The sequence below is a fragment of the Anomaloglossus baeobatrachus genome, chromosome 2, assembly GCF_048569485.1.
Source record: "Anomaloglossus baeobatrachus isolate aAnoBae1 chromosome 2, aAnoBae1.hap1, whole genome shotgun sequence".
NCBI classification, from domain to species: Eukaryota; Metazoa; Chordata; class Amphibia; order Anura; family Aromobatidae; genus Anomaloglossus; species Anomaloglossus baeobatrachus.
Genome location: NC_134354.1, coordinates 715,874,887 through 715,899,173, shown reverse-complemented (window position 1 = coordinate 715,899,173; position 24,287 = coordinate 715,874,887). Strand labels below are relative to the sequence as shown.

The 24,287-nt window shown below is 45.2% G+C and overlaps 1 protein-coding gene across 4 annotated transcripts in view; it reads right to left on the bottom strand.

Annotated features, from left to right (window-relative positions):
- DCLK1 (doublecortin like kinase 1) overlaps nt 1-24,287 on the bottom strand; it is a 537,868-nt gene that overhangs the window by 73,257 nt on the left and 440,324 nt on the right. For all 4 annotated transcript variants that reach the window (XM_075337323.1, XM_075337324.1, XM_075337325.1 and 1 more), the window contains 2 exons: nt 21,968-22,087; nt 15,421-15,567 (listed from right to left, as the gene is read on the bottom strand). In XM_075337323.1, coding sequence (XP_075193438.1) covers nt 15,421-15,567; nt 21,968-22,087 — 267 coding nt within the window. The remainder of the gene's footprint in view (nt 1-15,420; nt 15,568-21,967; nt 22,088-24,287) is intronic.

Here is a 24,287-nt window from a genome sequence, read left to right as displayed (position 1 = left end):
ACACTCACAGGAACCAGTTGCACGCTGCAGAGCAGAAACTATTACTGGCGGTGTCTTCGAGGTACTATATCAAAAAAACACCAAAAAGGAGCCAATACAAATGATATGTGCACACACAGAATGTGGTGAGCCTTCCTCATAAAGATGGCTGCAGCCGAGGTGCAAGATGCTGATGTCACAGCCACTCAACCTCCACAGTAGGGGGGAGGGGCGGCTGCTTAGCATAAGACATGCACACTAATAAGGCTTGCACTGGGAGCCCATCATATAATGAGTGAAATGCACAGTGTCTGAACTGTGACCTATAAATGACGCCAGAAACCCAGGTCAGGCGGGCAAAACAGCACTATATAGGTGCATCTCGCACGGATACACGAGACGCACAGTGTCTGAATAATGGCCTATAAATGACGCACAACACCAGGTCCAGGCGGGTCAGTTAGCACTATGAGTACATAACACATGACAGGCTCACCATTTAACCACCTGAATTCAAAAGGTCCACACACATCCTGCAAAAATGGATAAAATGTGCCATACCTCAAATAGTGAGATATTAGTTTATATTTTGGCCCAAAATATGTAAGCTCGCAATCCGTTCGTCAAGGATTCTCACACTTGCGAGTCCCTACACTGAATTAGTTAGAAAAACCACAAAGAACTATATAAAAAAAACACCAAAAAGGAGCCAAGACAAATGATATGTGCACACACAGAATGTCGTGAGCCTTCCTCATAAAGGTGGTGCAAGCCTTATTAGTGTGCATGTCTTATGCTAAGCAGCCGCCCCTCCCCCCTAGTGTGGAGGTTGAGTGGCTGTGACATCAGCATCTTGCACCTCGGCTGCAGCCATCTTTATGAGGAAGGCACACCACATTCTGTGTGTGCACATATTGTAGTGGGTGGGCCTACCCCCTACTAGTTTAGCATAGTTACCCGGCATTGTGATTATTAAAAGTGTTGATTTTTATTATTGTATGTGTTGTGTTAGGGCACCCCCTAGTGGCCGGGTGGGACGGCTGTTGCCACCGGGGAGGAGGAGTCGGCCGGATATCTAGGAAAAGTCTGAGTGTGTGTGAGAGAGAGGATCCGGGACAGCAGACAGTGAACATCTGCAGCGGCAAGTGTGTGTGTGAGCGGACCATCAAGGGACACCGGAGAACAGGAGGTGGACGCAACCTCAGGGTCTATTCCGCTGGTGTGGGTCCAGTGCGTGCTTGACCGGAGAGTGGGAGCCCGGAGAAGAAGAGTATCTAGGGCATATCCCCACCAGAGGGTGCGTTTGGGCAGGTTGTCCCCAGCTCCACTAATATTGCCGGAATCTGCTGACCGGAGTGTTTTATCCTTGTGAATAAATGTCATTTTTATTGCATCTGGACTTTTGTCTGCCGACTCTTTGTACATCGGCCGATGAAGAAACTGACACACACTTCCTCAACATTAAAGAAGTACCAAAGCCAGGGATGTGCCTTGAATACAGTGCTGCCACGACTACACAGCCAGAGGCCTCCCTGGCTGGTCACTTCAATATCATTTGTCTTGGCTCCTTTTTGGTGTTTTGGTGTCCTCGAGGTACCAATAATAAGATATGGCGGCATGACCTCTGGAACGAGGCACAACCGAACAGGCCCCTCTCCTAACCTTGGAGACAACATACATGCCCTGGCTCTGCAGAGTCAAAGCCATGCTAAAATCATGACAGGTACGCTGCAACTTTTAATGAATTTGCCATGTAGGCGTTTACACTCTTTGTCCCATACAGCTTTGCCCACCTCTATCCATGTAAGTGGTGAATTTGTCAGCAGGGATTTGCTACTTCACCTAAGATCAGCATGATGTAGGCAAAGAGAATCTGAAACTAACCATGTTTAACTTAGATTTCTCGCTGCAGCTGTATCCGCCCACCCCAGGGTCTCAATAGAGATTGCACATAGACTGTGAGGTGTGTATCACAGCAGGGGGCGTACTGGACAACATGGCAGGACTGAGCTGGCCACCGCAATGATAAGGGTCCGGCTACTAAAACAAACACAGAAAAAAAACAAAAGATCGGTCTATAACAAGACAGGCATGCCTGAACCTTCTGTCTTAACCCTTTCAGCATGCTGACTTCAGCTTATATAGCAAAAACTTTCTGACAGATTCCCTTTAAAGGAGATGTTAAAAATCAAAAAATTCTACAACTTTTGTTGTGCAAAAGGCAACATTTGAAAGTGCTCCCTATATAAAATATTGTATATTATGGACCATTATAGAGCATGCTGAATATTTGCAGTACAGATGCATTAACTACCGTAGCAAAAAGGTGTTGACTTCTGGAGATGAATCTACTTATTTGCACCTACTCTGCACAAGTGGAGGAGCCGGGGTAGGGAATATGGGATGTTTACAGTCTATAACAGTTTATGGGCATTTACAAGGTGGGGAACCCCCTTAATTTCATGTACAGTATTTACTTCCAAACACAGAACTAACAAGCGCAACTATTAAAAATCTGTATCTAGAGAAGTCCAAAAGTAGAGCCTCAATATTTCTATAGTAAACACTGCCAGAATTCTCCACTTTATACCCTGATAAACAATGAAAAACAGATCAGGATTAGTCTAAATTACTAAAGAGTGGCAAATCATCTGGTTTACCAAAGCTATAAAACTGTAATTGCACCACAGTAAATGAATGCATCACAATGTAATGTGCCCCGCCATATGTATGCTATTACTGAAGCAATGCAAAATGCCTTGTAAGGCTTCCTAATAAGCGCTGCATATGGCTGGAGACGGGCTGCTTTCTACTGTAATTATACTATAGAATTACCCGCAGATGCAGACGCAGGTCATTACAATTTTGACAAATGTGAAGGTTTATTTGAAAACGCCATATAAGGCTGAATTCACTTGTTTGTATTGTACGTTCTGTGGAGGCCGGGTAGGCACCCGCCTAGGGTACTGCATCCTACCTCTCCGATGGGGGCACACTTTGGGGGGGGAGTGACATTACTGAATGCTTGTGGTCACCCACCACCTTTGTGCTGCTGCAGCATTCAACACACTGATGGCCGGGATGCAGGCACAGAGGTGACCTGTGTTAGTCAGTTACACCTCTCACCCCTCTCTATCTGTGACCTGCATTTGTCGCTTTCTCCCTGCACTCGATTGTATATGCATCTATAAGACATGAATAAAATTGCTGTGAGCGCCGCCGGCACAGGAGCAGAGGAGCTGTAACCTGCTCCCTGCCCAGCCGGGAACTCCATTACTATGCAGGCCACTTCCAGCCTGGGTCCTGTTGGCGACGGTGCACGCAGAGGACGTCAGATGGCGCAAAGCAGTGACGTAATCACGCCATCTAGTGCCCACTGCTAAACAGGATAGAAGAAAAGATAGATCTGTACTGGATGGGGTGCCTGAATTAGAGTATAAGTTTTTTATTTTTTTATTATTCTTATATTTGCCAATGAATGGGGGACATGACAAGAGGGGCTAGCTGTGGGGACATACGTGAGGCAGGCTGTGGGAACATACATGGGGCTGGCTGTGGAGACATAATAGGAGCAGGCTGTGGAAACATACATGGGGCTGGCTGTGGAGACATAATAGGAGCAGGCTGTGGGGACATATATGATGAATACAGCACCAGAAACATCATCACTACATGAATACATCATCAGAGGCATCAGTAGTACATGAATACAACACCAGAACAAGCATCCCTACATGAAAACATCACCAGAACCACCATCAGCACAGAAATATGGCACAAGAACTACCATCAGTTTTGTTGCAAACTGTATTTATCGCATCGTCATATGTATTCCTTTATCTTTAATGAGGTCTGCTTAGTTTCCATTAGGGTATCTGCCATATGCTGGTCAGCTTAACTACATAGGTGACATCAACTCCAAAAACCATTACCCTGATTGCCACCGCACCAGGGCAATCGGGAAGAACCGAGGTGAAGTGCCAGAATTTGTGCAACTAATGTGATACGCCACTTCTGGGGCGGCTGCGGGCTGATATTTTTAGACTGGAAAGGGCTCAATAACCATAGACCTTCGCAGCCTAATAATATCAGTCCATAGCTGTCTACTTTACCTTTGCTGATAATCAAAAATGCGGTGGACCCAACATTTATTTATTTGTTGACATATATCTATTATCTTTGTACTTCTTTTACAAAAAAAACAGTAAATTTCTTGAATGCATTTAATTCCAGTAGGTGTCATACGGATGGCACACGGATGTCCGCTATCCCTTGCTTTAATAAGTATCTTCTTGGGTTAACAATCAGACCTGTGTCAGCGAAGCATACTGATAGTGTGTGCCACGCCACCTTACCGTGCCACACTCCATTGTAGTAATAAAGATTAGTCAGGTCCTGTAGCGAAAGAGAAGGGATCCCCATGATTACATGTGTGCCCTGTTTGTAGTCTCATAGTGTCTTCTATTTTTAATATAACGATAAAGGTTAATGTGGAGACACGGGGCTCAGTGGGTGCTCTCGTCCACTAAAACCCGCCGCCTTTAGAAAGACAGCGTGGCTCAGGGCTCATCCCAACTGAACGCCGGCCTCCTTAACCGTGGGTGTAACACTACTCACACAACACAGGGTGAGGGAACCACAATAATTAGACTTTATTGGATCCCCAAACAATTAACGGCACATAACACATAACCAGCAAAACACACAACTGTAACAGGCAACAGAGTCTCACCCTTCCGCTGGCTCACCAGGGATTTAGAATGTCCTTGCCTCAGAGGTTCCAGGGCCGCTCACTCCAATCCAGCAGCACCCCGCTTTTGGCGGGCACCCACCGAGAAAGGAATAGCGCCAGATTTAGGAAGCTGGCTGAGGTCTGCAAAGTCTGTTCCAGGTGACTGAACTGTCCCAACCTGAGTGTCCTCCTTAGGTAGTCCTGTATGATGTTACAATCCTGGTAGCCGGAGTCGAAATCCCTAGGCTGTTGATATGGTCTCCAACCGGGACCGGAGTCCCTAGATTGAAGCCATAAGATTTCCTGATCCTCTAGTCAGCTCCAAAGAGCTTAGACTGGATCCATCAGCATCCATCAACCTTCATCAACCCTGGTGGCTTAAAGAAGTCCCTTTTATAGCCATAACCTTCCCTTAGGATACACTGCGTCCTCATCGATTGGTTGGACAAGATTGCTTCTCCCATTGGATGAATTTCAAGCTGCATGGATAATGTTCATTTAAATGATGTGCATAGAAAGACTCAGTATATCTACATGGAGTCGGCAAGTCACCGACTAGACAATGGCTACTAAGGTAATTACATTATCAATACACAACTACAATACAATGGTTACTGGAAATGTCTGGAGAACAATACGTCTGGCTTTCAGTGGCCAACACAATTACATTGAGTCAACAAGAGTCATGTAAAAACAATGAGGGACTTCTCCCCCATCTATAGACAATCTATCATGCTGTCTGGCTGGATTTTAAGAAACTTTAACCCATGAGAGTCCATGTCGTCACAGTTAACTTTTATGGCAAACTTGTTCTTATCCTAAAAATGTGACTTTAAATGGGATTGAAATCATATTGGACCATTTCTAAATTTCTAATACCTTTTTTTATCTCAGGTGTATCTCCCTATTAAAACATACTGCAGGCTAAATCTGTCAAAGGTTCAGTCTGTAGAAAGATTGCCTAAGAACTAATGGATGAGCTGAGCCCCTTAGAGACTTCTGTTCTTATTGTGTCTCATACTATTAATGGCCACTGACACGATCGCTACAGTTCGGTCATAAAGAATTCTATGTATAATTAAATATACATTTCACCTAGAAGAGTGCGATAAATCTTAATTTTTAATGAGAGCTCAATTCTTATGCTAAATGCTAGACACATGAATATTGGCATCGAAATAACTGACCTTGTCCAAGAGCAGATTTGTTCGAAGTTTCTCTCCTAAAGATCAACTTTTGCCAAGTTAGGACACTTTTTTAATAAATATACTGGAATTTTTCTCATGTCTTGACTGAAAATCTGTCTTTGCCCTACAAATTCTTCCCTTACTGTCTGACTCAGTGGGTATTTTACCCCCTATGCACAACCTTTTTATTTAATTTTAATGGCCTTCAGTTTGATCTCGAGCTATGACAACTTGATGGATGAACGCTCTGTAGGAAGATCGATCTTGTGCAGCCCAGATAGGTCCACCAGGGTCTTCTCCGCTGGATAGTATCAACCCATTGGGATGCTGGTCTTCCTCTTCACCTTGTTCCTTCTACTCCTCCAACCATGATGTCCTTCTCCAGTGATTCATTTCTTCGTATGATGTGTCCAAAGTAGGCAAGTCATACAGTCCCTGACAGAAGTTCTGTCGCTTATCCATGTTATGTAAATAAAAGCTTATAACCTAACTTTAAAATCATCCATTGGTTTTATAAATTACTCTTTTGAAAGCTGAAACCCTCCCAAATTTGGTTTAGGTTATGAAAATAAAGTTGCTGCAAAGCTGAAATATTGATCATTTAATGAACACAGAAAGGTCAGATTTTGGCAAGACAAAAGTTTTGTCGCCTTGTCATATAATGCACCCAATCCTAGTTTACATCCTCACCTGTGCTCACTAAATGATCGGTTAATTAGTGGGTGTGTATAAAAAGAAACCCAATAACCCAGACCTTCAAGGTCAACTTGACCTTCGACAAAATGCCAAAAATACACCCTGCGACCAAAGCCTTGATTATCAAGAGGCTGAAGAACAGATCCACTCCAGAGATGGCTGGCACATTTAATGTGAGTCAGTGTCAAGTATAAAGAATTAAAAAAAAAGATTTGAAGAGACTAGAGATGTTTTTGACAAGCCTAGGTCCAGCAGACCCCACAAGACAACTGCTCAGGAGGAACGTTTGTTGGTTAGAAAATCCAAAGCCAGTCAATCTTCCACTGCAGCAAAGCTCCAAAAGGCCTGGTCACCTCAAGTCTTTGTGTCAACTAGAACAGTTTGTAGGATTCTCTCTCGAAATGGCCTCCATGGTCAAATCAGTGCCCAGAAGCCAGCACTAAACAAAAGGCAATTAAAAAAAGTGTGACATTTGTGAAGTCCCACAGCCTACTAAAGAGATGGATGCGGGAAAAGTAGCAGAAGGTGGATTTCTCTGATGAATCTTCAGTTGAATTAAACCATAGTCCCCGCAAATACTGCAGGAGACCTACTGGAGCCCGTATGGATCCAGAAAACAGTTAAGTTTGGTGGTGGAAAGATCATGGTCTGGGGTTACATTCAGTAGAGGCTGTGCAAAACATTTGCAAGGTGGATTGCAATATCAATAGCCTAAAATATCAAGAAGTATTAGCTACCTCTTACATTCCCAATCATAAAAGGGGTCAAATTCTGCAGCAGGATGGTGCTCCATCTCATACATCCATCTCTACAACAAAGTTCCTCCTGGCAAAGAAGATCAAGGTGCTCAAGGACTGGCCAGCCCAGTCACCAGATATGAACATGATTGAGCATGTTTGGGGTAGGATGAAAGAAGAAGCTTGGAAGACAAAACCAAAGAATCTAGATGAACTCTGGCAGGCATGTAAGACTGCATTCTTTGTTATTCTGATGACTTCATCAGTAAATTGTATGAATCATTGTTGAACCGCACGGATGCAGTCCTTCAAGCTCATGGAAGTCACACATAATATTAAATATGGCTCTAATAGCACCACAACTTCATTCACAAATGTTATGTAACATATCTTTGTATTAGAAGTTTATTATTTGTTTAAATGTCACATTACTTTCTGTGGGCGACAAAACGTTTGTCTTGCCAAAATCTGACCTTTCTGTGTTCATTAAATGATCAATATTTCAGCTTTGCAGCAACTTTATTTTTATAGCCTAAACCAAATTTGGGAGAGTTTCAGCTTTGAAAAAAGTAATTTATGAAACCTATGGATGAATTTAAAGTCAGGTTATAAGCTTTTATTTACATAACATGGGTAAGCGACAGAACTTCTGTCAGGGACTGTAGTTTGGTGATCCTTGCTTTGTGTGACACGTGGCTTGATTTGTTGCAAAATTGATTTGTTTGTCCTTGCTGCCATCCATGGTATTGATAACATCCTTCTCCAACAGCACGTTTTGAAGGCTTTGATTCTTTTGTCTTGTTCCTTTATCGACCAGATTTTGCATCCATATGTTACTACAGAAAAGTCAAAACGATGTATGAGATGTTCATGGTCTACAATGAAATGTTCATCGATTTGAGGACCTTGTCCAGTGATTTCATTATTGATTTGTCCATAGCTATTCTCCTATTGACTTCCGGTATCGTCGCTGCATCTTGAGTGATCATTGATGCAAGTAGGTTGGAGTTCTTTACAACTTCCAGTTTGTCGCTGTCCAACTCAAATGTGAAACAATTGTATGTGGCAGTAATCAGTATCTTTGTCTTATCTGTATTGAATAGGAGACCCATGTTTAAGGTTTCCATCTGGACACTCCATAACAAGTGCTTCATTCCATCTATGCTTGTTGTTATCAATGTGTTTTCAAAGGTATATTTAATATTGTTGATGACTTGGCCAGCATTTTTAAGTTTTCCTTTTTTGGCAAGTCTAGCCTTCCTTAAAATAGCTTCTGTAAATACATTGAAGAGAAATGGTGACAGGATGCAGCCTTGTCTGACGCATTATTCTACTTTCAGCCATGCAGTGTCACCGTGTTCCATTTGGACTGTTGCTTCTTGGTCGATGTAAAGGTTCCTGAGGAGGCTGATCAGACGGTTCAGCACACCCATATCCTTCACGGTATTCCAATGTTTCTGGTGATCAACTCAGTCGAAGACTTTCCTGTAGTCAATGAAGCAAAAATAGATCTCTTTGTTGTATTCTTTGGCCTGTTCCATTATCCATCTAATGTTAACAATTACATTTCTTGTTCTTCTGCCTTTTTTGAAATCTGCTTGTTCTTCTGGCAGCTCTTTGTCAAGGTAAGGCTGTAGCAGTCTTTGTAGGATCTTTAGTAGTATTTTGGCGGTATGAGTGTAATAGTGGGCGATACCATATACAGTGCAGTATAATAAAATACCCCTTAGACCCCCTTCACATGTCTGTGTCTCCGGTATGTGTTTGGTCTGTTTCCTCACATGCCGGAGACACGGGCACACGTAGACCCATTAAAATCAATGGGTCTGCGTACACGTGTGTGTTTTGCTATGGACCGTGTGTACGTGTGGAGCATACGTGTGCCCATGTGCTCCACACGTAGACATGTCCGTTTTTCTCTGACATCACGGGTGTCACACGACCCGCACGGATGTGATCCGTGTGACATGCACCGGAGAAAACACGTGTTTAGAAAAAAAAAAATTATATACTCACCTTCTCCAGCACTGCTGTCTCTGCCACTGTTATCACTTCCTTCCGACCCCCGCTCATTATGCTCATTGAATATTCACTCCACTGCGGGCCGGAAGCAGCAGCAGCGGGGAGTCGGCAGGAGCGGTGACCAAATATCAGCATCAGCACCACGGACAGCGCCGCCAGGGACAGGTGAGGAGAAAGTTCCGGTCCTCTGTGTGTTATCACGGATAACACACGGAGAACACACGTTGTGCCATAAAAATGGCACACAGAGGACAATACGCACCTTTGACACGTCCGTGAAAAACGTGCGTGATTTTCATGGACGTGTAAAGGGGGCCTTACATAGTTATTCCCATTTAAACTGCCCATGGCTGATACAGGAATATTGGCGTCTGAGCATCAGTCACAGAAAGAGCCGAGTGAGGTTCAACTATGTATGTATCTCCCATGGAAGTGACACTGTGTAGCTTGCTGTGCGCTGCTGTTCCCAGAAAGTGCACCTAGAATGGGAATAACCCTTTAATAGTAAAATATGTCCTACAATAACTTTTATTTTGTAGTTTAACTTTAAATCTGTGCATTGACAAATATTAGAAGAGCGTCCAGAAAGGCCCATGAGTAGGGTTCTCCAACAGGAATAGTTGGAAATCTCTGTTGTGGGGGAGAGCGGGTTGAATACTACCTGATTGTATTATTTTACATTACAAGAAAACATTTAAAGTCTGCTTTTCTAAAAGTGAAAAACCCCTTTAAGGCCCTCATACACATCTATAACTGTCAGCTGAATGGTCATCGACAGCTTGTCTTCCCAACATCCCAAAAACAAGAATGCTTGGCCGTGCTGAGTGCACCTTTCTTCTCCATGACAGAGCCACTGGCAGAGGTTTATCTCCAGGGATAAGAAAAGAATGGGCCATTCAAATTCATTAGTACGGATGCTACTTGGCCCCGACATCATGTAATCCCACCAATATTCAGCCAACTTTATTCTAATGGCATGGGGTCCTTTAGGTTAAGTTCCCATGATGATACATTTTTGAAGCTGAATATTTTCGCTGACCAAAAAACAGTTCCAGCAAAGTGGATGAGATTTATGGAAATCCTACGCTCCTGCATATGTGGTTTTACTGTGTGTCCACTGCATAATTCACTATAATAAAAACGTGTAAACGCCACGACTGTGTCAATAAAGATTTGTCAAAGCCAAATGCAAAAAGTATCAAAGCAGCATTATTTAAAACATAACATACCAAAAAAGAAACAAAAACTACTGCATCAAGATTGCAATAAAGACGCATGGAAAAAATGCACTAAAAATGCAATGAAAAAAACCTGCAAGTAACCTAATCTAACTAAGGCCGCGTGCACACGTTGAGTATTTGGTGAGTGTTTTACCTCAGTAAGGCCGGAGTCACACTTGAGAGTGCCTCGTGTGTAACACGCGCGAGTTTCTCACTGAATCACCCGACACGTACTCACACTCACACTCTCCTGACAGGAGCGGGTCTGTTGCATGTGTCTCTATGCAGCTGAGACGCTCCTGTCCGGAGAGTGTGCGACCGTGATGCAATGAGAGACTCGCGCGAGTTACATGCGAGGCACTCGCAAGTGTGACTCCGGCCTAATTGTAAGACAAGACCAGGAGTGGATCAAGCAGAGGAAAGTTATAACAGAAACACAGGGACCACTTCTGTATTTATCACCCACTCCTGGTTTTGTCTTACAAGAACTGAGGTAAAAACTCACCAAATACTCAGCGAGTGCACGTGGCCTTAGTCTGTATGCCCACTATGAGTTTTTAGTGAGTTTTTGATGTTGCGTACTTTTGCTATGTCAAAAACACAGTGTCTTACAAATCCAATAAAGTGGATAGGATTTATAGAAATCTCCTGCCCACTGTGCTTTCTTTGATAAGCACACAGGCTGACAAAGGAGGAGAAGGGGAGATTACCCCTCCCTCTCCTACACAACTGTGATCTGATCGCAAGATTGGATCACAGTTGCATGACACTTGGATCACGTTCGCAGCAGAGCAGGAGCCGAGGGTCATTAGCATATCGCATCGATGCTCTTGCATTAATCATTAAATTAAAACCCTTATGAAAGCAGACCTGCCAATTAGCTAATCAATGGGGGTCAGTTCTGGCTTCAGAACCCTCTTATGATCAGATTCATGCAGGCCCACAGAACAACCAAAAATTGCATTGAAAGCGGTATGTGATACAAAACTACCCCACAAGATTATGTGATACTGTGTGGGGAGTTTATGCTATATGTGCCTGTGACGACATGGACACCCAATGCCTCTCATGGGTTAAAGTTTCTTAACATTCAGCCAGACTATTGTTCTTATGTGTGCTAACTCATGTTTGCTTAGCTATTGTTTGGGCCCAGACCCTTCTGAGCATTCATTGTAATGTAGGTGTGTATTGCTAATCTAATGTAAATTACCTTAGTAGCCATTGTCGAGTCTGTGACTTGCAGACTCCATGTAGATATCTTCAGTCTTTCTATGCACATCATTTGGATGAACATTGTCCATGCAGCTTGAGATTCATCCAATGGGAGAGGCGATCTTGTCCAACGAATCGATGAGGACGCAGTGTATCCAAGTGGAAGGCTGTGGCTATAAAAGGGATTTCTTTAAGCCACCAGGTTGTTGTTGATGGATGCTGATGGATCCAGTCTAAGCTCTTTGGAGCTGACTAGAGGATCAGGATATCTTATGGCTTCAATCTAGGGACTCCGGTTCTGGTTGGAGACCATATCCACAGCCTAGGGATTTCGACTCCGGCTGCCAGGATTGTAACATCATACAGGACTACCTAAGGAGGACACTCAGGTTGGGACAGTTCAGTCACCTGGAACAGACTTTGCAGACCTCAGCCAGCTTCCTAAATCTGGCGCTATTCCTTTCTCGGTGAGTGCCCGCCAAAAGCGGGGTGCTATTGGATTGGAGTAAGCGGCCCTGGAACCTCTGAGGCAAGGACATTCTAAATCCCTGGTGAGCCAGCGGAAGGGTGAGACTCTGTTGCCTGTTACATTTGTGTGTTTTGCTGGTTATGTGTTATGTGCCATTAATTGTTTAGGGATCCAATAAAGTCTAATTATTGTGGTTCCCTCACCCTGTGTTGTCTGAGTAGTGTTACGCCCACGGTTAAGGAGGTCGGCGTTCAGTTGGGATGAGCCCTGAGCCACGCTGTCTTTCTAAAGGCGGTGGGTTTTAGTGGACGAGAGCACCCACTGAGCCCCGTGTCTCCACAGTGCCCACCTAGTGGTTCAGTCCTCACCAATATTAGGGAAACAAGGACACTGAGACTCACAGATAAGTGTTGTGGGTTTTGGTGTGACCTTTATTATTAACATGACAACTTTACACAGGTCCCCATAATATAAAAGTATAAACTACATATACAAAAAACTAGCTGCTGTTGTAACCGTACTAAGTATTTTTTCAAGATTATTCTTATTCAGTTAGCCCATGGCTACATGACTGTAAAGGATCCACCTAAGCCCCGGTGTCTGTAGAGGCCAGGGGCGTAAGAACAGAGGCTGAAGTCACCCGTGGGCTCCTGATCTTATGAGTCTCAAATGGTCCCTTCAGTCTATATGAGAAGACCAATACTATTAGAGACCAGCGATAATTCTGGCTCTGTCAGACTGTGCATTGGGACCCACAAGCCTCTAGTTACTCCACTGAAAGAAATCTGTGGCGCCCCAGGACCTGGTCGCCACAACAGCATTGCCCCTCCAAAGGGTTAATGCTGAGCCTGGAGGTAATTGGGAGGTCTATTGGCCAGTAAGTTTAACATCCAACGCAGTTCTCCCTCAGACCAGCAGGGGAAGCTCTGAACCTGGAGTTCCAGGGAGCATTCCTTAAGTCTGGCCTGAGGGAGGAGTTAGAGTTCAGTCTGTAGAGAGAAGTGATAGCAAGCAGACGCAGAGTGTGCTGTCCTGTGGATCTGGGGCCTAGAGCTGGAGCAGCTTGGCCCAGGGAAGCAGGAGTAGCAGAGAGGCACAGAAGTGACTCGGACATCGGAATCTGTGGCCACCAGGGCCTAAAATATTTCCTGGTAGCCGAATCCGAAGGGCAGGAAAGCTGCAAGCACCTGGCCCATAAACAGCCTGAAGGTACAGCTGCATCATCAGGGCCCGGTGTGGACTCCAGCAGAGAAGCACCAGAGAGGGCCTGCGCAGCCAACCACAGAGGGAAAGGGACGTACCACCGGTCCCAGCAGCAAGAGGGCCATTGCTAAATCCAGAGAGCAGGGTCCTATAATAGTAAAGAAAAGAACAGGAGTAGGCCTCATACTCAGCTGGCCAAAAACTTCCAGGCCGACCGGATCCCCTTCACCACCTGTGACGGTCTCCCAGGACTGGACTGTTCTTAAAGTAAAAGAGGAGAAGGTAAATAGACTGTTGTTTGTGCCTGTTTCTTTCATTGCCTGTCGGCCTTGCACCGTGTCATCCACACAACACCATAGACTTTCACGAGCACCAACAGTGTCCCCGGGGCACCGCGCCACCTGTGGGGAGCAGTACCACCATTGCTGCCATATCATCACCCCGGAGGCCTCACACAGCAGCGGCGGCTTAATAGCCGCAAACCACAGGTGGCGTCACGAAACAAATACTTTAATTGCTCCCAAGTCACCAGCCATATTTAAACTGACACCCACCAGGGCCACGGAGTCGGGCCCCGCCACCACTGACAACCCCCGGACTGGTCCGGCTCGGCACCGGGTGTCCCATAGCCCTGGGGTGGGCACAAATACTATATACCATAAATGAAATATGCATTGAATATCCAATGATTTTCACCAAAAAGGTAGCAAAATATAGGGATACATACTTGACTGGCAAGCATGTGCATTATCAGAGGGAGAAGCCTTAGTGATGAGGGAGCACTACCATGCTCGGGTGCTCGGTACTCATAACCAGCAGTTGGACACTCGAATGGGCTGGACTGGAAGGAGAAAAAATGCTTGAGTTTCCCAGTGACTTACATTATACTCGGTACGTGAATTCAGCCCATCCGAGTGTCCAACTGTTGGTTACGTGTACCGAGCATCCGAGCATGGCAGTGCTCCCTCATCACTAGTTACGAGTAAAGAGCACTCGAGCATGGTAGTGCTCACTCATCACTAGTTACGAGTAAAGAGCACCTGAGCATGGTAGTGTTCACTCATCACTAGTTACGAGTAAAGAGCACTCGAGCATGGTAGTGCTCCCTCATCACTAGTTATGAGTACCAAGCACCCAAGCATGGTAGTGCTCCCTCATCACTAGTTAGGAGTACTGAGCACCCGAGCATGGTAGTGCTCGCTCATCACTAGTTACGAGTAAAGAGCACTCGAGCATGGTAGTGCTCACTCATCACTAGTTATAAGTACTGAGCACCCAAGCATAGTAGTACCCGTTTATCACTAGTTACGAGTACCAAGCACCTGAGCATGCTAGTGCTTCCTCATCACTAGTTATGAATACCGAGCACCTGAACATGGCAGTGCCCACTCATCACTAGTTACGAGTACCGAGCACCTGAGCATGGTAGTGCTCCCTCATCACTAGTTATGAGTACCAAGCACCTGAGCATGTAACTGCCCACTCATCACTGGTTACAAGTACCGAGCACTCGAGCATGGTAGTTCTCACTCATCACTAGCTACGAGTACCAAGCACCCAAACATGGTAGTGCTCCCTCATCACTAGTTACAAGTACCGAGCACTCGAGCATGGTAGTGCTCACTCATCACTAGTTACAAGTACTGAGCACCCAAGGATGGTAGTGCTTGCTCATCACTAGTTACGAGTACCAAGCATCCGAGCAAGGTAGTGCTCACTCATCACTAGCTATGAGTACCAAGCACCTCAGCATGGTAGTGCTCACTCATCAGTAGTTACGAGTACTGAGCACCTGAGCATGGTAGTGCCGGCTCATCACTAGTTATGAGTAACAAGCATTCGAACATGGTAGTGCTCAATCATAACTAGTTACGAGTACCGATCACCCGTGCATGGTAGTGCCCGCTCATCACTAGTAAGCATCTCTCTTTGCATTTTCCCATTATGTTCTGGTGGAACTTACCAACAAGTTTTCAGGCTTGATATCCCTATGAACAATGTTCAAGCTGTGCAGATATTTGATGGCGCTCATTAAGTTATAGAGCATTCCATTGGCATCTCGTTCCGTGTACTTGTTAGTAGAGGTAATGGCATCGAACAGATCCCCTCCCTGAAGAAGACAAAATAATCAATCTCCTGAAGACACGTTAAAATACAGCAAAATAACAGTTTGTTTATAGGTTAAAATAATACTGTCTCATAAAAGCTGAGATTCTGTCATCCTTCCTTCAGTTGAGTGCCCACTGGCTTCACTTTACAGCTGGATTTTCACAGTATGGCGGTAATATGGGTGAGAAAACTCCCACATGTGGTGGCTTTTGGTCGCGTGATTTTAAAGGCTATATATACCTTTGCATAGAACCTGTGTAGTACAAAAACACCATTGCACTGTAGTTATAGGGTTAATTTGCAGACGTTAAAATGCTGAAAGCATAACTACTGGAAGAAAATTGAACTTATATTCTCCAGGGAGCCACTAGCTTTCAGTCATAGGGGTGTTCACGGAGTGATTCCAGTCATCGTACACTATATTTTGATCAGTGGCTGTAATCACTCCCAACACTTTGATTGACAGCCAGCTCTAGAGCATATCTGTCCAGAGAAAGCTGTCAATCAAAGATTGAGGGAGTGCATAAAGCCACTAATCACAATCGCGCCGTACATGCCTCTATACTGAAAGCCGGCGGCTGCCAGGAGGATAAAAGTGAATTTTCCTCCCAGTAGTCGTGCGTTCAGTAAGGCAGCCAAGTATCATTTTAACACAATTTACCTGCAGATATAGAATTAGTCTGGATATGATAGGTATTTGGACAGGACAGGAGCCCTTTAAGCAATTTTCTAAATAGTCTTCATTATAAAATTTAGGTCAGTTTCCTGCGGTAGAGTGTCTGTAAAGGCCCCGTTACATGCAGCGATGTATCTAACGATATATCGCCATGGTCACGGATTCCGTGATGCACATCCGGCATCGTTAGCGACGTTGTTGCGTGTGACACCAGCGAGCGGCCATTAACGATGGAAAATACTCACCATATTATCCATCATTGACACGTCATTCATTTTCAAAAAATCGTTGATTGTTGAGGACGCAGGTTATTTGTCGTTCCCGAGGCAGCACACATCGCTATGTGTGACACCTCGGGAACGACGAGCAGAGCTTACCTGTGGCCGCCGGTAATGAGGAAGGAAGGAGGTGGGCGGGATGTTACGTCCCGCTCATCTCCGCCTCTCTGCTTCTATTGGGCGGCCGCTTAGTGACGCCGCTGTGACGCCGCACGAACCACCCCCTTAGAAAGGAGACGGTTCGGCGGACACAGCGACGTCACTAGGCAGGTAAGTCCGTGTGACGGCTCCTAACGATATTGTGCGCCACGGGCAGCGATTTGGCTGCACAACTGACGGGGGCGGGTGCTTTCACCAGCGACATCGCTAGCGATGTTGCTGTGTGTAAAGCCCCTTTAAGTCCTGTATGTAACTGAGATCTCTGCAGAGATACAAATTAGTCAGAGCTCGTGCTCCTGACATCTCTCCTCCCCCGCTTCTTTATTCTCTCAGAGTTAGAGATAGCAGCAGGGAGAAAGCTGTACCCAGATCTACAAAGGGAAGAAAGGATTTCAGAAGGGGTATAAACAACAGGCTATAGAGAGGAGAAAACTCAAGGAGAGGAGATTAGCATGGTGTTGGAGATGATGCATGATATAAGGTGAAGACAGAAGCACACTGTATACACACAACGCTCACATCCAGCCTATATTACAGGGAGAGACACTCGAATAAGAGAAAGAACTAAATCTTAGATCAGGTGGAAAATTGCATTGTAGGGGTTCTGAAATTAATGAAGATTGCAGAGTTAAACTTAGTACAGTTTTATTAACTGAAGGTAATCACTCGAGATGAGAGCAACAACTTGCAGGACTCCGGTCCATCGGTCAAGTCAGTAATGTGTGCCTGCTGGATGGAAGCCCAGCGAAACGCCGTACCTTCCGGCACAGAGTCCTGTGAACTGATTCTCCAATCTCTAGTAACCACTAACACTAACACAACCAAAATCATTGTTTGTATCTCAAAGGTGTCCATAGCCTTTAAAAGTAATTCCCCTATTTACCCACAGAAATATGTGGCCTTTGCCCCCATTCTTGGCAATATGTGGAGAAGCACAGCATGAAAACCCAGCCTTCAAAGGTTTCTTTACCGATCAGATCAAATAAATGTAAGAGCTGCAACAAAAATAAATGTATGAAATGTATGAAAATTCTGCTTGTCCACTACTCATCTAGTATTGTTTTACTTGTTCTAATTACCTATGTAACAAATAGATCCTCATTTACTGTAGCTGGGGTGAAAGTATAACTTAAAGGGGTTGTACACTACTTTAACATTGATGGCCTATCCTTAAGGGGTATTGTGCACACTACGACATCGCAGGTGCGATGTCGGTGGGGTCAAATTGAAAGTGACGCACATCCAGCGTTGCAGGTGATATCATAGTGTGTAAAGCATTTTTGATACGATTAACAAGCGCAAAAGCGTTGTAATCGTATCATCGGTGTAGCCTCGGTCATTTCCATGAATTGGGAATGACCGACGGTACGATGTTGCTCCTTGTTCCTGTGGCAGCACACATCGCTGTGTGAGAAGCCGCAGGAGCGAGGAACATCTCCAACCTGCGTCCCGGCCGGCTATGCGGGAGGAGAGAGGTGGGCGGGATGTTTACGTCCCGCTCATCTCCACCCCTCCGCTTCTATTGGCCGCCTGCCGTGTGACGTCGCTATGACGCCGCACGACCCGCCTCCTTATTAAGCCAGAGCGACGTCGCAGGGCAGGTGAGTGCATATGAAGCTGGCATGGCGATAATGTTCGCTACGCCAGCTATCACCATGATATCGCAGCTGAGACGGGGGCGGGGACTATCGCGCTCGGCATCGCAGCATCGGCTTGCGATGTCGTAGTGTGCAAAGTGCCCCTTAGGATGGGTCATCAATGTCTGATCGGTTGGGGTCACACATCCCGCACCGCTGACGACCAGCTGTTCACAGTCCCAGCAACGGCAGCAGGTAGCTGGAAATGCTCAGTTCTGGTGCTGCTCCGTCTTCTGATAGTAGCCAAGGCCGGGTACTGCACATCCGCCTCCCATTGATTAGAATGGGAGGCAGATGTGCACTACCCGGTCGTGGCCGCTATCAGATGATGGAGCAGCGGTGGAACTAAGCATTTACGGCTGTCTGCTGCCGCTGCCACCGGGGCTGAAAACAACTGATCGGCGGGGGTGCAGGGTGTCGGACCCAGGCCGATCAGACATTGATGACCTATCTCAGGGAAAGGCCATAAATGTCAGAGTAGTGGACAATCCCTTTAAGATATCTTATATTTTATAGGTCTGTGTTTGAGTAAGTCCCACAACATCACGGGTTTCTCTGTCAGCCTGTCCCATGCTCCTACTACTTGATATGACCATCAACTGTAAATAGGATAAAAAATGGCATACGCTGATAAGTACTCTTGAAAACTCTGATTTGTGTAATACTATAAAAATGGTGTCTTTACCAGAAGCTGTTCTCAGACTGCTGAGCTATGATCAGCACTTTGGAGACAGGCTCTGCCAAAGTGGAAATAGTGATGCTGGACATCACCACCAGGTGGCAGCAGTTGCCACTGATTTACACTTAGCTTTATGTGAGCTATAGGGCCTAGGAAGTGGTTTTAGATGACTATGTGAAACAATTTTAAGTAAACATTATTGTAAAAGAAGCAGAATCATTAGTAGATAATACCCAACAAAGGATCAGGCAGAAAAAAGCTTCATATTCCTTTTCCATAGTTAAAGGGGTTTTCCATTTTTAATGAACTATTATCAACAAGTGCAGTTGAGAGTAAAGATGAACAAACTGCACTTTACTTACCATCCCAGGGTCTAGCACTGTGTCTCCACCACTGCGCCAGTCTTTGTTGTTTGTCTGCAGTGCTGAAATCAGGCTGGCAGTGCTGCAGCCAATCACAGCTCAGCAACTCATATACTCTACAGTGGCAGAGCTGTTAAGCTCAGAGATTGGCTGAAGCACTAACAATATGATGAGAGCGCTGCAGACAAACAGCAGAGACAGGGGCAGTGGTGGATACTAAAGCCCCTGTCACACACAGCGAGATCGCTAGCGAGATCGCTGAAACGTCACAGGTTTTGTGACGTATCAGCGACCTCACCAGCGATGTCGCTGTGTGACAAGCAGCAGCGAGCGAGCCCCTGCTGCGAGGTCGCTAATCGTTACAAAGCGATCAGACCTATTTTTTGCTCGTTGGTCTCCCGCTGTGCAGCACACATCGGCGTGTTTGACGGAAGAAGACCAACGATCTGAATGTGCAGGATGCCGGCGTCTGGCAGCCTGTAAGCGGCGGTACACTGGTAACCATGGTACACATCAGGTAACTATGCAAAGTGCTTTGCTTAGTTACCCGATGTGTACCATGGTTACTAGCATACATTGGTTACAGGCTGCCAGACGCCGGCTCCCTGCACACGTAGCCAGGGTACACATCGGGTAACTATGCAAAGCGCTTTGCATAGTTACCCGATGTGTACCCTGGCTACCAAGCACAGCATTGTTACACGGGTTGCTGGTGGCTGGTCTCTGATCGCTGTGGAGATCTGCCTGATTGACAGCTCACCAGTGACTATGTAGCGACGCTCCAGCGATCCCTGCCAGGTCGGATCGCTGGTGATATCCCTGGAACGTCGCTACGTGTGACGGGATCCTAAGTATTGGACCCTGGGAGGACAAGTAAAACCCAGTTTGTCTTTTCATACTGAACTATACCTTGTAGGTTACTGAAACTTGAAAAACCCCTTTAAGCTTCATATTGCAGAGTTGTAATATACTCATGTGCATGAGCCCTTAGGCTGCAGGTAGATGACGAATTTCGCAAAACGCATGTTGTGTGGCCAAAGACTGCTGTATACCACTGTTATATCACAGTACAATGCATGTGAATGTCATTGCCCTGGGACCCACAAGGTAGTGTTATAACTTAGGCGGGCTTTGCACACTACGACATCGCAGGTGCGCTGTCGGTGGGGTCAAATCGAAAGTGACGCACATCCGGCGTCACTTGCGATGTCGTAGTGTGTAAATCCTAGATGATACGATGAACGAGCGCAAAATCGTCGTCATCGTATCATCGCTGCAGCCTCCGACATTTCCATAATGCCGGGGGAGCGACAGGTACGATGTAGTTCCTCGTTCCTGCGGCCGCACACATCGCTGTGTGTGAAGCCGCAGGAGCGAGGAACTTCACCTTACCTGCCTCCCGGCTGCAATGAGAAGGACGGAGGTGGGCGGGATGTTTACATCCTGCTCATCTCCGCCCCTCCACTTCAATTGGCCGCCTGCCGTGTGACGTCACTGTGACGCCGCACGACCCGCCCCCTTAGGAAGGAGGCGGGTCGCCGGCCAGAGGGACGTCGCACGGCAGGTATGTGCGTGTAAAGCTGCCGTAGCGATAATAATCGCTACGGCAGCTTTCACTATATATCGAACGTGCGACGGGGGCGGGACTATCGCTGCAGCATCGGTAACACATTGTTACCGATGTTGCAACGTGCAAAGCCCGCCTAAGTTGCGAACAATCCAAATGTTGCTGACTTTTTGCTATAGGCTTAAAGGGAATCTGTCAGCAGATTTTTGCTATGTCATCTGAGACCAGCATGATGTAGGCAAAGAGATCCTGAATGCAATGGTGTATCACTTAGATTACTGGCTGCAGCCGTTCTGACACAGTCAGAATTTTTCGATTTAGCCATGTAGCAGAGCTGAGAGAGCTGTCCCCGTCCACACCAGGCTCTCTATGGAATTTGTGCATTGACAGTGTGGTGCCAATTAGAGGAGGAGGTGCGCCGGACTGCCATGCGGGTCACATTATAGTCCAAACAATGAAAAGTCCTGCAGCCTAAACAAACATAGCAAATAAACAATAGATTGGATCTTGACAACACAGGCATTGCTGAATTCTACATTTTAACCCTTGCAGCATGCTGTATTCAGCTTACATAGCAAAAACCTGCTGACAGATTCCCTTTAATATAGTTGCCGTATCTTGTGGGTCAGCAAAGACCAAAGATCAGAGTGCTGCATGCTGTGAATTTTTATACGTGGACCATCATAACATAATACCACGTGCACGCTATGGTAATACAAATGCAAGCCAGCAGTTGCTTTAGCAATTGTTACATTGGTACTAATGCAAAATACTGGCCATGATCCTGCCAGGTGAAAGTAGCTTCTATGTGTAAACCATAGTTTTTCTATTCAGTAGTATTAAAATAGCAAGAAATTAAAACATTAAGGATCAGAAGGGTTAAGACTGGTGTGAAGGGGACACCGGAGTAACTTCGAGTTATGCAAAAATGTTGTAATATTTCAGTTTTATATCAGAATTCTGGCGAAAACTGATTGAAGAATCATTTGTAAAGTACTTTAGAAAGTTTCCCGACTGTTCGGTGCTGTTTTAGGGCAGCTAACCTTCACTAGCTCCATCACAAGATACAGCTCGTTCGGCATATCCATCTCCTCAATGAGCAGGACGATGTTGGGATGCTTCACTCTTCTCAGAATGGAGACCTCATTTTGGATCATATGCTCCTGATCAAGAGATAAGAAAGTCATGGACGTATGCTTCAAGCGATAACACTGATCATTGTATTCACTTTACTACTCCAAGTGATAAAAACAACCATGCATAGACAGTCAAAGTAGAATATTTAAAGGGGTTGTCCACTTTTTTTTTTTAATTATGTGTTTGATACATGATTTTGTAGCACCTACTAATGCACTCCTCAACATAGAAATTGTTATAAGAAGGAAATTTCATAGAATTATGGAAATTACAGGATGGATAGACATGTTACTGTTATGCAAATGAATACAAAATAGAAACTAAAAACAGCTCGATTTATTCAGTCTTGAGTATGAACACCACACACAGAAATCACTGAACCTGCACAACTTTTCTCCTATCAATGAGGTGACCCGGAGAGTCTGAAGATCGGTAACGTTGCTGATGTCACCACTCGTCAGAGTCGTTGGGGCTTGGGCAGCATGTCCTGGAAGTGGCTGTTGGCAAAGTCTTTGGAGTGTCAGAACGAGCCTCCATAGGCTTTGTTCATCGGATTCGCTAGACTATGTAAGACCTGTGTGGGATTTTTTTTTTTTTTAATGAATAAAGTGGTAAACGAGGGCTAGTGTCTTTGTTTTTTTCCCTGTGTTTCTGTAATTTTTTTTGTCAGGTTCACCTGCGTGGGATTTTCCCTTTTTTAAATAAAGTTGTGAAGGTATCAGGGAATGTTTACTTCAATTAAGTATTTGTGTCTGTTTTTCCTTCTTATTACTGGGTTAGTAATGGGGGTACCTAATAGACACATCTCCATTACTAGCACCAGGGTTTGATGCCAGCTGTGTTTTTGGACACTTCACAGCTGACATCAACCCCAAGTACCATTACCCCGATTGCCAAGGTACCAGGACATCGGGAACAGCAGAGGCGAAGCACCAGAATTGGAGTATCTCAAGTGATGCTCCACTTCTTGGGCAGCTGAGGGCTACTATTTTTATGCTGGGAAGAGCCCAATAACCGTGGACCTTTCCAGTCTAATAATATTAGCCCCCAGCTGTGTGCTTTACATTCCCTGGATATCAAAAATGGGTGGTGCACTAAAAGGTGCAATTTAACAATGTCTCATGTGGTTGTGAAGTTATATATCTGCTGGATATCCATCCATCTATCTATCATTATCTTTGCCCATCTTTAAAACATAAAAGTCAGTAGTTTCTTGTATGCATTTTATTCCAATACGTGCCACACGGATGGCACACATGTATACACGGATGGTCAAAATAGAACGTGCCACAAGTGCGTTTTTTTATACGCACGTGTGAAAAGTGGCTAACACTGAGCTGTTGTTCCTGAATGAAGACTAGAAGGTCCAACTACCATACATTATGCCACCCCACACCATGATGCCCAAGAGTAAAACCGTAGTGACATTCCCTCGTGAAGGCCTCTTCATGGCGTGGCTCATTTGTTCTCTAGATCAATCTCTGGTTATCATTGCATACAAAACAAAGTTTTCAGTTGGCCATATATATTAAATGGCTGTTAGCCAAATAATGATTTGGCCAATCGTTCATCCGACAGCCATCTCAGCCAACTCTCCTATACACAGGAGCACTTGGCAGTCTGAAATTGGAAGTGTGTGATTGACATCTCTCCCAACCATCTGTCAGCCAGCGCCCCCTGGCCGAACCCGGGGAGCTGGCCGAACTTGTAGCTTTAGTCTAATATGTATGGGGCCCCTAGTGCATTCAGCGTGGAAGAACATTCCTCACACAACCATTAGTAATTAGAGATGAGCTGACCCATGGAAATTCGGTTCGGTGGGTTCTTCTGAAGTTCAGATAAAGTTCAGTTTGAGACACAACCAGTCAAACAGAGGATTTCTGGGGGAAGGAGAACTGGTTTTTTTTGGGGGGGGGCACCACTATACTAGAACTAAACTATAGTTTTTATCGCCAGTGCGAGCCATTTAGAGAGTGCAAGTGGCTCTCATTTGGCTGAGCATCGAGCATACCCGAGTACCCTGATGTTCGTTCGAATGATCAGCATACGTAAAGCACCCGAACTCCGAACTCAGACACTGATTTTTTTTAAATGTCCGTGCTCGGTACAAACCCCAAACTTACAGTTCAGGTTTCCTCATTCCTATTAATGATCTTATCGATAGCAATTATAGCGTATATCTTCTCAAATACTGTACAGTGTTTTTAATTGGAAGAAGCCAATGAA